Source organism: Nyctereutes procyonoides, unplaced genomic scaffold, assembly GCF_905146905.1.
Source record: "Nyctereutes procyonoides isolate TBG_1078 unplaced genomic scaffold, NYPRO_anot_genome, whole genome shotgun sequence".
Classification (NCBI taxonomy): Eukaryota; Metazoa; Chordata; class Mammalia; order Carnivora; family Canidae; genus Nyctereutes; species Nyctereutes procyonoides.
This window is the reverse complement of record NW_026575135.1, coordinates 8,207,038-8,223,849: the sequence shown is the minus strand read 5'-3', so window position 1 is coordinate 8,223,849 and position 16,812 is coordinate 8,207,038. Positions and strand designations below refer to the sequence as shown.

Genomic DNA, 16,812 nt, shown 5'->3' with positions numbered 1-16,812 from the left:
CCCCCACGCTCTCCCAAGTTTCAGAACAAGTTCCCACACCCAGAAAGCCACACGTCTAGCATTATGCCAAGTTTTTAATATGCATTATCTCTTCCCACTCTTATTAACAACTCTGTGAAATAGGTTTGGTTATTATCCCACTTAACAGAAGAGAAAACCAAACCCCAGAAGTTAGGTCCCTCATTCAAGGATATTAATCAAAAAGCAGCAGGGCCAGGATTCAAAACCATTTCTGACTCCACAGGACATTGCAGCTACTATTCCAGTCTCCCTAAACAACACAACTTGGGTGTCTCAATAATTCAACTCATTCACTCAACAATTTATCTGTTGAACATAAACCTGTTTTCTCTCTACTTCCACCTCCCTAAATCTGTCTAGAGACTACACTCTCTACCCCCCCACCCCCCCCACCCCCCCCACCCGCCCCCCACCCCCGCTAACCTCTCAGTGAGATTCCTGGGATCATCTCTAACTCCTCCCTCTCTTGAACAACACTCATCTACTTGGCCCATAATTTCTGCCTATTTTAGGGACTCTAAGTTATAGCATCACCTCCTTGACAAATCCACTTCTACTGTCCCACTTCAGACCTTAGGTTTCTTTCACTTGGCCTCCCAATTAGTATTGCTGTTCTTGGTCTCTGGATCCATGCAATCAGTGTTACACCACTGCCACCTGTTATCCTCATAAAACAGATCTACTCATGTTACACTCCAGCTTAAAAGCCTTTGATGGTCCTCTTCTGTCTACAGAACAAAGTCCAAACTGGTTGTGTTGGCATTCCCACACAAGTTGGTCCCAACCTATCTTCCCAGCTTCATCTCCTACTGCACCCCCCAACTACATAATAATAATAACTTACATAGAGCTTAATTGTTCATACAGTGCTTTTTCACATACACTAATCATAACAACACTGAATATTTTGTATTATCCCAATTTTGTGAGAAAGAAACCGAGACCTAGAAATGTAAAATAATTTGCTAAAGATCCCAAATTATAAAAAGAACATAAAAGGCAGAAAGGGTCAAGTATCAAACTCCAAATTTTATCTCCTTTCCCAATATTTCTCACAGCCATAGCACCCCTATTCCAGCATATCAGACTGAAATTTACCCTTAAAATGCAGGATACTTTCCAACCTCTATATCTTAGCTCAAGCTATTCTCACTTGAAGTGTCCAAAGAACGGTGGGAGGCATTTTTCATATTATGTTTCATATTAGTTCTTCCTATTTGTGTAGAAACCTGTATCTACTGTGAATTATAAGCCCTGTGAGGATGGGATCAAAAGTTAGTCACTCAACTTTTGGAAAGTGTGCAGGGGAAATAAGCCATATAAGACAGCAAGCATCAAGGCAGAGACTGGCCAGGCCTGAAACCAGAGACCAGAAACGTGGATCAGACCATCTGAGTACACTGGCGGTGCCAGTAATTTTAACATCTATCTTCCGAACAAGGTCGAATGCCCCAGTGCCAACTATTCTGACACTGGCCTTTATTAAATATTTCAGTTTATTGAAAGCATAATTCAAAACAGAATGGGGTAAAAGTGAAGAATTCGAAGTTGATAAAAAGCAGAAATATTATTTCCCATTTTAACTTTCCGTTTTGACTAAGTAACCAAAATTTGAACGGTACAGGCTTGATTTAGCCTTCCTACAAAGATGGGCTCAGCTGCACGGGTAGCTGTCTCTGGGGCTATTTCAGTAGGCAGCAGAATCACGTTCACCTACACAGCTTCCCACATCTCACCCTCCAGAGGAGCCGCTCTGCTTCCTGGCACTGGCAGAGAGTCTCTCAGAAGGTATTTGACACGTTGATGATCTGGCCAACTTTTACAAGTGAAGTTCCCCATGGTTATGTCAAATGGTCAAACTGAACAGAGTCAATGTGCTTGAAGATTACAGGCCGTACTCCTTCCTGGCTTGTCTCTATCCCAATAAAGATCAGATGCTAAGGATGCCTTATAATTATAAAGCCCAGAATATGAAACCACTGAACAGCTGACCAGGTGAAAAGTCTCAAATGCTTCCTTCCCTCTGTCAGAAATCTCCCTGTCCACTGCTGAAACATAACCACAATGTCAACTTTTCCATGAACTGGCAGAGGATAATATTAGAAGAAAAACTAGCCCACATGCCCTGCACTGAATTCCATTCCATTCCAAACAGTTATAGCACCCTAAATATAAAGGAAGAAAACTACAGACTTAGGAGCTTAAGTAACTTACAAACCCAGATTCCAGAATTATCTTTGACGAAACTAACTGGTCTCTAATGTGGCATCTCACCCAAAAATCTAATTCTACTTCTATTCAATGAATAGCAGAATACTGCCACTTTCTGTACACTACAGGAGATTTCTTCTGGAGGCCAGTAAGACATGGGGGGGTGGGGCGGGGAGGGACATGCTGCTCTTGTTATAAAGTGTACATTTTCTCTTTCAGAGACAGTAATACAGCAGTATTAATATTAACATCGACCGTGGAATCAGAGACTCTGTAACATCAAGAAAGTTCCACCGCTGAGACAGTGAGAGTACCACACACACTCACAGAGGCGTTGTAAGGATTTGGTCAGTAACACGTCCTGAGTGACTAGAACACACAGACAGCTTTCAATAAACATTAGCTTTATAAATCACCTGACCCAAAGCGACAATTACATGAGATTTGTGAAAGGATAACAAATTCTAAAAAATCCCACCCCAAGACTTTCCTGCTTACCTTCTGGCAACTTCCCTGTGTCGACGATACTACTCAATCAGTCAACCAATAAAAAATGAAATACAAGAGAAACCTAACGGCTCTGCCCCTCGGGGCTCCCACAAGGCGGGGTGGCACACACCAGTGACAGCAACTGCAGATTTAACTTAAATGTATGGCATGTGTATCCCCTCAAATACAAAGATCTGAAATCGACAGAAACCCAGTGTTACCAGCTATACATCCCTAAACAGCAAATGTGGGAACCACAGATAATATTATTTTAGCATTACCTCTATTACATAATCACACACTTTGGTCCTACATATTTGTTTACACATATGCTTCCTCTTTCCTCTCAGCAGTATTGCAATTCTGTTGGTGGACTATGGTGTTTCTTTTGCACCTCACAGCATGTTAAACAGCAATCAAATAGCTGGACTAAGGTAACATCTAGTTAAGAAGTCAGCAGCCTCTCTGACTAGATCTTTCCATGAGCACGAACCCCTTGACTTTGGTACTCAGAGGTAACAGCCCAAAGCCTGGCTGAGTGCACGCCGGAGTCTGAGACACCTGGGATCTGACTCCACCACTCACTTGTTGCAGGACCTTGGCCACCGAAAAAGTCTGTTTTCCATTCCATAAAACGGCAAACATAATTTTACCCACCTCTTAGGATTACCTTGACAAATAAAATATATGCAAAACACTTAATGCTAGTCCTGAAATAGCGAGGGGAACATTTACAGATGTCTCCAATTTACTTTGAAATGCATCAAAAAAGGATGGGTTTTGAGTACTTAGTGCCACTGAACCATGATTAAAAAATCATTAAGACGAGGAGTTTCACTATGTGTATTTTACTAGTTTTTTTTTTAATTAAAAAATAAAATTGTAAAAGGTGGGTGGAAAGATGGACAGATGTGATAAAGCTGGTAAAATATCAAATGCAGGATCTAAGTAATGGGCATATGAATAATCACTTTCAACTTTTCCGTATTTTTGAAGATTTTTACAACAAAATATTAGGGAATGGGACGCCTGGGTGGCTCAGCAGTTGTGCGTCTGCATTTGGCTCAGGGCATGATCCCCAGTTCCTGGGATCAAGTCCCGCATCGGGCTCCCCACATGGAGACTGCTTCTCCCTCTGCCTATGTCTCTGCCTCTCTCTGTCTCTCTCATGAATAAATAAATAAAATATTCAAAAAATATATATATATATATATTAGGGAAAAAAACAATGCTGGCATCCAGTAGTTCGTTTTTATTATCACTACTTGTGAAAAACAATAGCCAGCAAATATTCAGATTCTTGGCTTCTTTTTTAAAAATTTTTATAAAGCAAAAAAAAAATTTTTTTACAAAGCATCTTTTTATCAGCCATCTCTCCTTTTATTATAGCCATTCTAAAACTAAAAGTGGCTTCTTTGAAACTTCTTAGCCAGTACTTATGTAGGTGATTTCAAGTTAAATTAAGGTATCGGCTGCCAATCATTTAATCTCTTCTGAAGAAACACAGAAACCAAGTCAAGAGATATTTGTGGTCGATGATTGATGACTTGACCAACCAAAACAATGGAAAAGCAAGGATTGGAATTACTTGTTCCTAACTTTTTCAGTAGCTGCTGAAGCCGTATGTTCCAGAAGTACTATTAAAGTATTACCAGAAGTACTACCAGCACTTTACCAGGTACCTGATGTACAGGAGCATGCTGCATATACACAAATACGTCAGCCACTTTAGAACAATACCCAATTTGGGACGCCTGGGTGGCTCAGTCAATCATCTGTCTTGGGCTCAGGTCATGATCCTGGGGTGCTGGGATGGAGCCCTGTTAGCCTGGCTCCATGCTCAGCGGGGAGTCTGCTTCTCCCTCAGCCCCTCCCTGTGCTCATGCTCTAATAAATACACAATAAAATCTTTAAAAAAATGATTAATGATATCCAATTTTCCTCTAGTTTTTTTTTTCCCCATTCCAACTGGTAATTCCGACTTTAAAGTGCTTAGTGGCACTACAAGAATTCAGATATCATACAGTAAAACAATTTAAACAGACCACCTCAAACCCATTGCGATGGCTACTTTCAAAAATACAGAAAAGAACCAGTGTTGGTGGGAACGTAGAAAAACTGGAACCCTTGTGTACTGTTGGCAGGAACACAAAACCATATAGCCACTGTGGAAAACAGTATGGTGGTCTCCCAAAAAATTAAAAACAGAATTACCATATGACTAAACAATCCCACTTCTGCACATATACCCAAAAGGACTGGAAGCAAGAGATACTTGTACACCCATGTTCACAGCAGCATTACTCACAACAGGTTAAGATGTGCAAACAACCCAAGTGTCCATCAACAGACAAATGGATGAGAAAATGTGATATAGACACACAATGGAATATCATTCAGCCTTAAAAACAAAGAAAATACTGTCTCATGCTACAACACGGATGAACTCTGAAAGCATTAGGCCAAGTAAAATAAGGCAGTCACAGAAAGACAAACCAGGTATGATTCCACTTCTATGAGATACCTAGAACAGTCAAAATCATAGAGCAGGATGGTGGTTGCCAACTGCTGGAGGGGGAGGGGGCTGGGAGAGGGAGTTCAGGTTTAATGGGTATAGAGTTCCACTTGTGCAAGATGAAGAGTTCTGGAAATGGGTGGTGGTGGTGGTGGTGGTGGTGGTGGTGGTTGCACAACAGGTACTTACCACCACTGAACTATATACACTTAAAAATGGCTATGAGAGGGATCCCTGGGTGGCGCAGCGGTTTAGCGCCTGCCTTTGGCCCAGGGCGCGATCCTGGAGACCCGGGATCGAATCCCACGTCGGGCTCCCGGTGCATGGAGCCTGCTTCTCCCTCTGCCTATGTCTCTGCCTCTCTCTCTCATTCTGTGTGACTATCATAAATAAATAAAAATTTAAAAAAAAAATGGCTATGAGAGTAAATCATGTTATGTGTATTTTACAGTAACAAAAAAAAAAAAAATGGAACAAATGAGGGAACGGATCTCCCCAGAAGGCCTGGTAGGGTGCTCCAGCTTGGGCCTGACAGAGAAGCAATCAACTCTGGGGCCCTCACACCAGGTCTCTCTCTCTCAACACACCATGGGCCCTGCGTCCACTCAGACTCTCCATCCCGCCCAGGGTCACACGGTTTATTTCAGCTCCAAAATGAGCAAACACCACTCTTGCCACACCAGTTTTCTGTGGAAGCAGCGAGGAGCTTCACCTCTCTAAACCTGCCTCCTCTTTAAAACAAGGATAATTCCTACCTACCTACCTGCCTTACAAGGTTACGAGGGCGCAAGAGTGAGATCACCTATATATAAAAGCAGCTTCAAACTGCCAAACACCAAAGTAAAACAGAAATTTTACTACGTTTAAAACTACTTTCGTATGGAAATTCGGGAGGGATCACACCAACAACAACTTCCCAAGGCTTGCGACACCTCACCCCTGCCTCGTTCCACTTACAAACTCCCATCGTCTCTAACATCTTTTTTTTTTTTTTTTTTTTTTGTGGGAGGGGGGTGTTTTGTCGAGAACCGAAGGGCAGCCCCTGAGGAAACAAGCAAACAAAAGCTTTAAGCTGAGCCTGGGCGTCTAACCACCCCAGACGCGATCAGAAGTCACCCCACGCGTCCTACACGAAAATCCCATTTCTCCAGGACCCCAGCGCGGGCCTGCGGCGCCCCGGAACTACACTTCCCACAAAGCATCGAGGTGAACCGGGGCGGCGGGCGCGGCGGCCGGGGGCTCGGGGCGCCCACCGCTGTCCCCCGAAAGGCTGCGGCGCGGACCGGCGAGGGTGCGCGGGCGCTGTCAGCCCCCCCCCCCCGCCCCGCCTGGCTCGGCGGCCCGCGCCCGGCCCTCCCGCCCTTCCTCCTCCACCTGAGGGTCACCGCCTGATCTTGACCTTTCCGCTCAGTTCCGGGGGGTCACCTTCTCCCCTGCCCCCAGAGCTCCGTTTCCAGACCTGCCCCCCCCCGCCCGCCCCTCACACAGTCGGGACCCGGGGCCACCGCGGGGTCGGCGGGACGGGCCCGCGCAGCCCGTCACCCTCTGGGGGGGAGGGGGGAGGCCCCCGGCCGGGCCGCCACCCGAGCGCCACGGGGCCCCCGCCGCCGGCCCGGGGCGGATCGCGGCCAGAGGTGGCTCCGCCCGGGGCTCCGGTTTCAATTTCGCAACGTGACGGTGCAAACCTGAGGCCTACAGGCGCCGGCGCCCCGCCCGCCAGGCCCGAGCGCCTCAGCCCCCCGCCCCCCGCCCGCCGCCGCCGCCGCCGCCGCCGCCGCCCGCCCGCCCGGCCCCGGCCGCCGCCCCGGGCCCCTGCGCTGCGCCGGCTCCGACTCGCGGCCGCGGCTGCCGGTGGCACTTACTCAGCTCGTCCTGGGAGGCGGAGGCGGCGGCCGCAGCCATGTTGCGCCAGGGAGGGAGGGAGGGGCCGAGCGGGAGGGCGCGGACGGGCGGCGCGGGGGGCTCGCCGCTCGCGGTGCGGCAGGGGCCGGGAGCCGCCTCCGGTCGCGCGGCGCCCACGAGGCCCGCCCGCCGCCGCCGCCGCCGCCTGCGTCCCCCTCGCCGCGCGCGGCGCTCCCGCGGTCCCCCGCGAGCCCGCGGCCCGGGCGCTCCCACCGCCGCGCGCCTCTGCGGGGCCGCCGCCGCCGTCTGTCGGCCGAGTCCCGGGGCGCCCGGCCCGCGCGGCGGCTCTGCGGCTCCGCGCCGCGCTCGCCCAACTCACGCCGCTTTTATATTTAGAAAGAGCTGAGCCATCCTCCCAGCGGCCCCCCCGCCGGGCCCCTCGCGCGCCCGCCCGCCCGCCCGCCCGCGCTCGCTCCCTCGCTCGCTCCCTCGCTCGCGGCTCGTCCTGCCCACCTGCCGCCGCCCGCCCCGCGAGCGCTCCCCGCGCGGACCCGGCACGCGGCGGCCTGCGCGGGCGGCCCGGCCTGGCCTCCCCGCCCCGCCCCGCCGCGCCGGAGCAGCCACAGGGACGCGCGGGCCTCTGACCTGAGTCCGAGCCGGTCTCCATTGCCGGGGATGCTGCGCGCGGCGCCGCGAGGTGGGCGCCGGAGGCGAGGCGGCGGGCGGGCGGGCGGGCGGGCGGCCCGGGGGGGCGGGGGCGGGCGGGGGCGGGCGCTTCGCCCCGGAGGGCCCGGCCGGCCGGCGCGCGCTGCCCCGAGCCGGGCGCGGCGTCCAGGCGGGGCCCGAGCCCCCGTGTGCGAGGGCCGCGGCTGTCACGTCGGCCGCCGCCGACCTCAGGGAACACGCCTGTCCGGAGGAAGAGACGTGGACTCGGAGAAGTCGAGCCGGGCTCGCGGGCGGCGGGAGGAAGCCCCGCCCTGCGCCTCCCGCGAACTTCTCGGCCCCGCGCGCCCGACGCCGCGACCCGGCGGCCCGGCGGCCCGGCTCCCGGCTCCCGGCTCCCGGCTCCCGGCTCCCGGCTCCCGGCTCCCGGCCTCGCTGGCGGCCGCGGCCCAGCCTGGTCCCCGCGCTCGCCCGAGCGGGCCTGCCGGGCGCGGAGGGCCCCGAAGCCCTCCCGAAAAGTTGCGGGAACCCAGAGACCCAGAGTTCAAGTATATACGCACATTTATGTATATGTCCTCGAATCTCAATATATTTGAATATGTATGCACACCTGTGTAAGCTTATATGGGCTTTTTTATTATTATTGCCATTGTTTTTTTGTGATACCCACGTTCTTTTCGGGCACCCCGAGCCAATCGTTTCCACAGACCGAATTCAACTTTACGGCTTAAGTTCGTCCATGAGGTCGCGTCCCTGCAAAGCCCTTGCAAAATGGAATTCAAATGAAGGGGTTGCATCACGCTGTACCTTTAAGGGATGGCACCGTCACAACAAGTTAGATAGATCAGATGCCTTTTTTGTTTTTTCTGTTTTTTGTTTTTTTGGGTTTTTGTTTTGTTTTTTGTTTTTGTTTTTTTTTTTTTTTTTTTTTTTTTTGGTATGAGAGCAAGAAATCAAGGCCCTACATGGATTGAAATTGCACTTATTCCTAAAAGAGCTCGGTAAAGCCCTGGTTAATGTCTCACAAAATGAATATATTGTTATTCCAGATGTAACTTAGACGGACGAGGTACTTGCATTTTCCTTTATTGCTTTAATACGGAAATTATACGTGATTTTTGGGGAATTTTTCAAATGATTCCGGATATCGCAGAATTAAAAGCAAAAGGCCTTCCACTCTCACCACCCCACTCCCCAGAGACAAATGTGGTGGACAGGTACTGCCGAGTGTGTATTCTCTGAGGCCTCGTCCGCACACATAGCTACACCCACCCACCCCCAGAAGTGACTAGGATGGAGTGAGGCTCCTACAATAAAGTTCTGTATCCCTGTTTTCCCCTATAAACATTCTCCCGCATTAATTCAAAAAGGTCTACACCGCCAGTCTTTTTATTAATGACCTCGTACCCCATTAGGTCAACCAATTCCTATTTTGAGGATATTCTGACTCTAGTTTGATATTGACATAAAGTCAGTGCATGGCAAACTATTTGCAAAGACTACAGTACAGAAGTGTATACAAGTAAAGGTTGTCCCCCTCCTCCCTGCCCACCATCCCCTCATCTTCTTACTCCCTGGAAATAATCCTGTTAACAATTTGGTGCATCCACCCTTTCCTGACTGTGAATTTATAAGGTAGCTGCACCAAGGATTGGTTTGAGGAAGCCTTGACTTCCCACAACCTCAAATAGATCCTTCTAAAGCTACCCAAAAAAAAAAAAAAAATGTAGAGAGAATATAAGTTTATAAAAAAAAAAAAAAAGTTTGTTAGGCAATATTAACTTCCAGACAAGACTAGTTAGCATCTCTTAAATTCATCCTACTAGAAATTTCAGAGTCCGTACATATGCAAATCATGGATATATGGGTATGTACAGATTTGTGTTTGCTTTAACAAAAATGGAATCCTACTACACGTATTATTATGTAACTATCTTTTCACCAAACAATATATCAGAGGTGTTTTTCCGTACCAGTAATGATAATAACAGCTAATACTAATTGTGCCAGGCCGCGTTTAAAGTGTCCTATATGGAGGAATTCATTTAGTCCTCACAACAATCTTATAAAGTAGGGATTTCCTTTTTTTTAAAGATTTTATTTATTTATTCATGAGAGACACAGAGAGGCAGAGACATAGACAGAGGAAGAAACAGGCTCCCTGCAGGGAGCCCGATCTATGCCAGGGCCCCAAGACCTCGACCTGAGCCAAAGGCAGATGCTCAATCACTGAACCACCCAGGCTCCCCAAAGAAGGGATTTCTCTGACACCAGAGCATGGAGGGAAAAAAAATCTAAAATGCCACAAACTAGAAAGCAGTGGAGCGGGGATTTAAACCAAAGCAGTGTGGATCATTCTTCACCACTATGATCTAAATGTACAGAACTACCTCATTCTTTCAAATGGCTGCATGACAAGCACATGACAAAGTTTATTTAATCATTTCCCTACTAATGAACATTTAGGTTGTCAACAATTTTTTCTACTAGCAGAAGCAAATGCTACTGTAAACTCATATCAACCGAGTTGCATACTGCATATACAGAGAGAAATAGGTAGAGGTGGTATTGTTAGGTTAAAAAAAAAAAAAAAAGAAGAAGCCTTTACGGGTACCTGGATGGTGCAGTCAGTTAAGGGCCCAATCTTGGTTTCGGCTCAGTTCCTGATTTCAGGGTCCTGGGATCAAGCCCCACATCATGGGCTTGCTGAGGCTCTGCACTCTGCAGGGAGTCTGCTTGAGATTCTCTCTCTCCCTCTGCCCCTCCTGTGTATGCTCTCTCTCTCTCAAATAAATAAATTTTTAAGATTTTATTTATTCATGAGAGACACAGAGATATAGGCAGAGGAAGAAGCAGGCTCCATGCAGGAAGCCCTATGTGGGACTCGATCCCAGGACTCCAGGATCACACCCTGAGTCAAAGGCAGATGCTCAACCGCTGAGCCACCCAGGTGTCCCAATAAAGGCTTTTTTTTTTTTTAAGATGTCTTTAACATCTCATCATATACAGCAGCTTATAGCAGTTTCCAGTGCTGCTTCTAATCACTAGTGTTTAAAGCTCTAACGTGGGATCCCTGGGTGGTGCAGCGGTTTGGCGCCTGCCTTTGGCCCAGGGCACGATCCTGGAGACCCGAGATCGAATCCCACGTCGGGCTCCCAGTGCATGGAGCCTGCTTCTCCCTCTGCCTATGTCTCTGCCTCTCTCTCTCTGTATGACTATCATGAATAAATAATTTAAAAAAAAAATAAAGCTCTAACGTTTTTCATACTTGCTTCTTCCTTCAAATTACTTGTATTTTCCCACTAAATAGCTTTATAGTCTGACTAGACAATTTGGTTTTTAATAGTGGCCTGGAGATACTTTCTTTTTTTTTTCAAGATTTTATTTATTTATTTATGAGAGACATAGAGAGAGAGAGGCAGAGAGACACAGGCAAAGGGAGAAGCAGTCTCCATGCAGGGAGCCTGATGCAGGACTTGATCCCGGGTCTCCAGGATCCCACCCCGGGCTGAAGCCAGGCGGCGCTAAACTTCTGAGCCACTGGGGCTGCCCCTGGAGATACTTTCTCTCTAGAATTTGCTTCGATTTCCGAAAACAGACAAGAAGAAATTGTGGGCGGGGATGAACAGGGGACAAAGAAGAGGCCACCGAGAAGCCAAAATAATGTATCGCAAAGTCCAAGAACTAAAAACTTACATCTTTGACTCTTTCAAAGTCCCCTCTCCCCTCTCATAGGCCCTAATCACACTAAATTTATGTACAGTGGTAACAAAGTAGTCTTGTTTCCACAGTAAAAGCAAATTAGAAGCAAATATTAGCACTCTCCTGGGCAGGTGCTTGGATGACAGAGGAGCTAATGGACACCCTAAAAACGAAGGAAGAAGCAGAAACACTAGGATAAGAAGCTGTAAGAACTCAAACAGCAAAACATTCTAGGGTTATTTATAAAGTACAAAAAGCACTACCCAACCCAGAGTCCCTGAAGTCATTTCATTTGAATGACTGATGTCCATGGTGATAATCCTGACATCAAGAAATAGCACAAGGATGCCTGGGTGCCTCAGTCAGTTAAGCATTTGCCTTTGGCTCAGGTCATGATCCTGGGGTCCTGAGATCGAGCCCCACATTGGGCTCCCTACTTAGAGGGGAGTCCACTTCTCCCCCTCCCTCTGTTCTTCCCCCTGTTAGTGCTCTTTGTCTCTCAAATAGATTTTTTAAATCTTTTATGAGAAAAAGAAAATACAGTATGATGATGTTTACTATATCAGCATCAAGAATCAAGGAAATACAAAATTTTTATCAAGCTTTTAACTCAAAATGATAACTATTTTATTTTATTGATTTTATTTTATTTTTAGAGAGAGAGAGCAGCAGGGGAGGGTCTGAGGGAGAGAGAACGAATCTTAAGCTGGCTCCATGTCCAGCATGGAACCCGTCAGGGGGCTAGACCCCACAACACTGGGACCAGGACTCTGAGATCACAACCTGAGCCAAAATCAAGAATCCGGCTCTTAACTGACTGAGCCACCCAGGCATCCCTCTAATAGGCAATGTTAGATGCCTAAAAGGACTAATTCTAAACTATCTAGAAAATCCAACTATCCCAAATGATTCAATTATCCATTCCCAAGAAGCTCCAGACAAGCCAAATTCTATAGAAATAAGTCTCATACAGTACTCATTGTGGTTGCTGAAGAAGTCAGGAACTGGATCCCGGGTGCCAACAGAGTCCACAGCACTCATGGTCTTCATCTCTGCTCTTTTCACTAAGTTATTAATTAAAAACATGTTTCACTACACATAAAACCATGTCATGACTCAAAACATTCCACTTCTAAAAATGAAACCCAGAAACATCAGTCTCTAACCACCATATACAATCCTTCCACTCTTTTACTCCCTAATTCCTGTAGACTCAGAGTACATTTGGATTGTCCTCATCCCCTGGAACATGTCCACTGCCTTCTGGTCTGTGTTTCCTCTAAGTACCACGTGCTCTGTTCTTAGCCTGAACCCCAAACATGGCAATGAAGTCAAGCCTTTCCTTCCTCGGTTTCTATCTTAAGACAGTGCCAATCAATTCCCAACTTTTGGCAAAAGCTAACAGTCACTTTATTTTTCCCTCCCAAATATCATTGGGAAAAGGCAGAAAGCTGACCTGGTCCAATACAATACACTGGCCTGCACCTTAGAGGATAAGGCAGGATTTCCTCTGTGGATGAAATCTACCTCTATACCAGAAGAGATATCTCCTCTGATTTCCTTTAGACAGTGGCTTCAGAGTTTTTGGTTTACATTCTTCCCACCACCACCACCCAAATTTTTGAAAACCAATGTAATCCATTCACACATTTTTAGATTGGCATCTAAAATTTTCCCTTATAAATAATTGAAAGAGGGGGACCCCTGGGTGGCTCAGCGTTTGAGCATCTGCCTTCAGCTCAGGGCGTGATCCCAGTGCAGGGATCGAGTCCCGCATCAGGCTCCTTGCGAGGAGCCTGCTTCTCCCTCTGCCTATGTCTCTGCCTCTCTCTCTCTCTGTGTCTCTCATGAATAAGTAAATAAATAAAATCCTTTAAAAAATAAATAAATACATACACACATACATAAATGATTGAAAGAGGGAAATTTTGACAATAAATTCTATCATAAACATTAGCATTTTAAAATAAAAACTGAGAAACCTGGGTGGCGCAGTCAGTTAAGGATCCACCTCTTGGTTTTGCTCAGATTGTGTTTTCAGGGTCTTGAGATCAAGCCCCCAAGTCAGGCTCCCTGCTCAGGGTGGAGTCGGCCTAAGATTCTCTGTCCCTCCCCCTCCATCCACCCCTCCAGCTCATGCTCTCTCTCTCTAAAATAAATAAATAAATAAATTTGTAAAAAAAATATATAATAATAATAAAATAAAATGAAAACCCTTCTGTTACTTCTTTATATATATGGCACTAAATTCTATCCCTGAAACTAATAATACAGTATATGTTAATGAAATTGAATTTAAGTAAAAAATTTGGGACACTTGGGTGACTCAGTGGTTGGGGTCTGCCTTTGACTCAGGTCCTGATCCCTGAGTCCAGGGATAAAGTCCCACATCTGGTTGCCTGTGGGGAGACTGCTTCTCCCTCTGCTTATGTCTCTGTCTCATTCTCTGTTTCATGAATAAACAAAATCTTAAAAAAAAAGAATTTAAGTAAAAATTTTAAAAACATGTATATATAAGTAAAATTTCTTTTAAATATTTTATTTATTTATTCATGAGAGATACAAAAAGAGAGAGAGAGGCAGAGACACAGGCAGAGGGAAAAGTAGGCTCCATGCAGGGAGCCCGACCTGGGACTCGATCCTGGGTCTCCAGGATCACACTCTGGGCTGAAGGCGGCGCTGCACCGCTGAGCCACCGGGGCTGCCCCCTAAGTAAGATTTTTTAAATGAGATATTGATTTGATGCCTACTATCATCTATTTAAAAATAGAGGCAGCCCAGGTGGCTCAGCGGTTTAGCACTGCCTTCGGCCCAGGGCCTGATCCTGGAGACCCGGGATCAAGTCCCACGTCAGGCTCTCTGTATAGAGCCTGCTTCTCCCTCTCCCTCTGCCTGTGTCTCTGCCTCTCTCTCTGTGTGTCTTTCATGAATAAACAAATCTTTAAAAAAATATGTAAATACATGAGCAATTTCTTTAAAAATCAAAAATTTCATATAATTGCATTTTCTCCTCGAATTTGTATGTCAGTTTTACTTCCCCTCAATAATTTAAAATAATGCAATATAGTTTTATTTTTTTTATTTTTTATTTTTTGCAATATAGTTTTAAACTTGAAAGCCTTATTGTTCACTTTATCAATCTTTTCTTCAACAAAAATATATATGTAAATTAAAATATTTAAATGTTTTCTGTGGGCTTTTAAAAAATTATTATGATGAATCATAATTAGCAGTAGTGCCAACTTATCAGAACAACATAAGTATATTACAACTTTTTTAAAGGTTTCAATTATTAGTTATTAACATACTTTTGTTACAACTTTTGAGAGAGTTGAAATAAATATATCTCTTAATGAAAGAGACAGGGGCTTTATGGGAAAAAGAAGAGAGAGAGATATCCAGGTGTTGTTATTCACTTCCTCGTTATCTAATTTGGTATATCACATTGTCCCTTCAAAGTCACTTGAAGTTCTCCCCTGAGGGTAATCAACCATAGTTAGACTTGAGGTGGCTAAGAGGTGTGGCTTGCTTATGTAAGGTGAGAGAAGGGCCCTTGTGAGATACGACACCTTGACTTTATTTCTTTTTTTAAGGTTTTATTTTTAAGTAACCTCTATACCCAACGTGAGGCTCAAACTCACAACCCGGAGATCAAGAGTCGCACGCTCTACTGACTGAGCCAGCCAGGCGTCCCATGGACACCTTGAACCTAGAGTGTTCTTAGGCAAAGCAATTTAAAGGAAGAATGGGGGCACCTGGGTGGCTTAGTCCATTAAGCTTGGACTCTTGGGGCACCTGGGCAGCTCACTGGTTGAGTGTCTGCCTTCAGCTCAGGTCATGATCCCAGGGTCCTGGAATTGAGTCCCATGTCAGGCCCCCTGCAGGGAGCCTGCTTCTCCCTTTGCCTATATCTCTGCCTCTGTGTGTGTCTCTCATGAGTAAATAAATAAAATCTTTAAAAAAAAAAAAAGACTCTTGAATTTGACTGAGGTCGTGATCTCAGGGTCTTAAGATCAAGCCCCACATTGTCAGGCTTTGTGCTGAGCATGCAACCTCCTTAAGATTCTCTCTCTCTCAAAAAAAAAATTATCTATCTCAAAAATAAATAAACAAATAAGTAAATAAAATAAAGGAAGAAGGTATGTGACCTAGGGATTGGTTCTCTTAACACTACCTAAGAGTTCTTTAGTTTCTTTGTATCCTAAGAAATCCTTCACTACTCCTAGAGGTCCCTAGCTTCAGGATAGGGCATCTTGAGTGTTTTGTTCTTATCCTATTCTATCCCTAGTCTCTCTTAAAAAAAAAAAAATAATATATATATATATATATATATATATATATATATATATATATATATATAAAACCTACCCTATCCTTCTCTTTCCATTCTCATATTCAAGCCACACCTTTACTCTTTCCTCAACCCACTGGACTCCCCTGAAACCAATCACATGAAGATCAATCAACAGCACACTCTGATGGACACTTTCCTCTTGATCTCATTTGAACTACGGACTCCATTCTCCCTTTCAAAACTCCTCTACCAGGTCATCCCTACACAATTTTCTCGATTCTTTTCTACTTATCAGTTACCTTTACTGTCTTCTCATTCTCTGCCAACCCTTTGAGGTCAGCGCTTCATTGGCTTTTAGTCCCAGACCACTTGTCACTCTACGTGCTCTTTCTTTGCATTCCCCACTCATTCATCTTCAATTACTAAATAGCTAATTTCTCTCTCTGGTTAAGTTCTCTTGGACATTTCCACCTAAATGTCCTACATGTGCTTCATAGTTGATATACCTCCAACTGAATGTATTTTCCCTCTCAAACTACCTTCCGTACCCCTCAGAGTGTGTGGAACCAGCAACCAGTTGACCAAAACAGAGAATGGTAGCCCACCGTTCTCAGTTTTACTCACTATCTGCAGATTGTCACTGAGTAGTATCAGTTATGGGTTTTCTGGTTCCCAGTGGAGAAACCACTCGTCTAAATACAACAACATTTGAAGAAGAGGACTGAAGTAGTTCACAGAAATAAAGAAAAATGAAAGAACTAGACTTCATTTTTTTTTAATTTTTATTTATGATAGTCACACACACACACAGAGAGAGAGAGAGGCAGAGACACAAGCAGGCTCCATGCACCGGGAGCCCGACGTGGGATTCGATCCGGGGTCTCCAGGATCACGCCCTGGGCCAAAGGCAGGCGCTAAACCGCTGCACCACCCAGGGATCCCAAGAACTAGACTTCAAAAGGATAAGAAGTAGATACAACTAGGATCTCTGCGACAGGAACTGGAGGATCGTCCCTCAGGGAATTACAACCAGATGATCCAGCAACAACACAGCCTTTCGTTTCTAGATGTTGTG

At 45.9% G+C, this 16,812-nt stretch overlaps 1 protein-coding gene across 8 annotated transcripts in view; it reads right to left on the bottom strand.

Moving 5' to 3' along the window:
• ECPAS (Ecm29 proteasome adaptor and scaffold) overlaps nt 1-7,802 on the bottom strand; it is a 101,865-nt gene extending 94,063 nt beyond the window's left edge. For 2 of the 8 annotated variants that reach the window (XM_055301645.1, XM_055301642.1), the window contains exon 1: nt 6,611-6,626. Coding sequence is in view for 2 of the 8 variants with exons in the window: in XM_055301640.1 (XP_055157615.1) it covers nt 7,099-7,138 (40 nt within the window). In the remaining 6 variants the exon portion in view is untranslated. Of the gene's footprint in view, nt 1-1,757; nt 2,358-6,610; nt 6,632-7,098; nt 7,190-7,723 lie in introns of those variants that run through there. The other 6 variants (XM_055301646.1, XM_055301643.1, XM_055301644.1 and 3 more) reach the window with 5 other exon arrangements.
• Nucleotides 7,803-16,812: the final 9,010 nt, after the last annotated feature.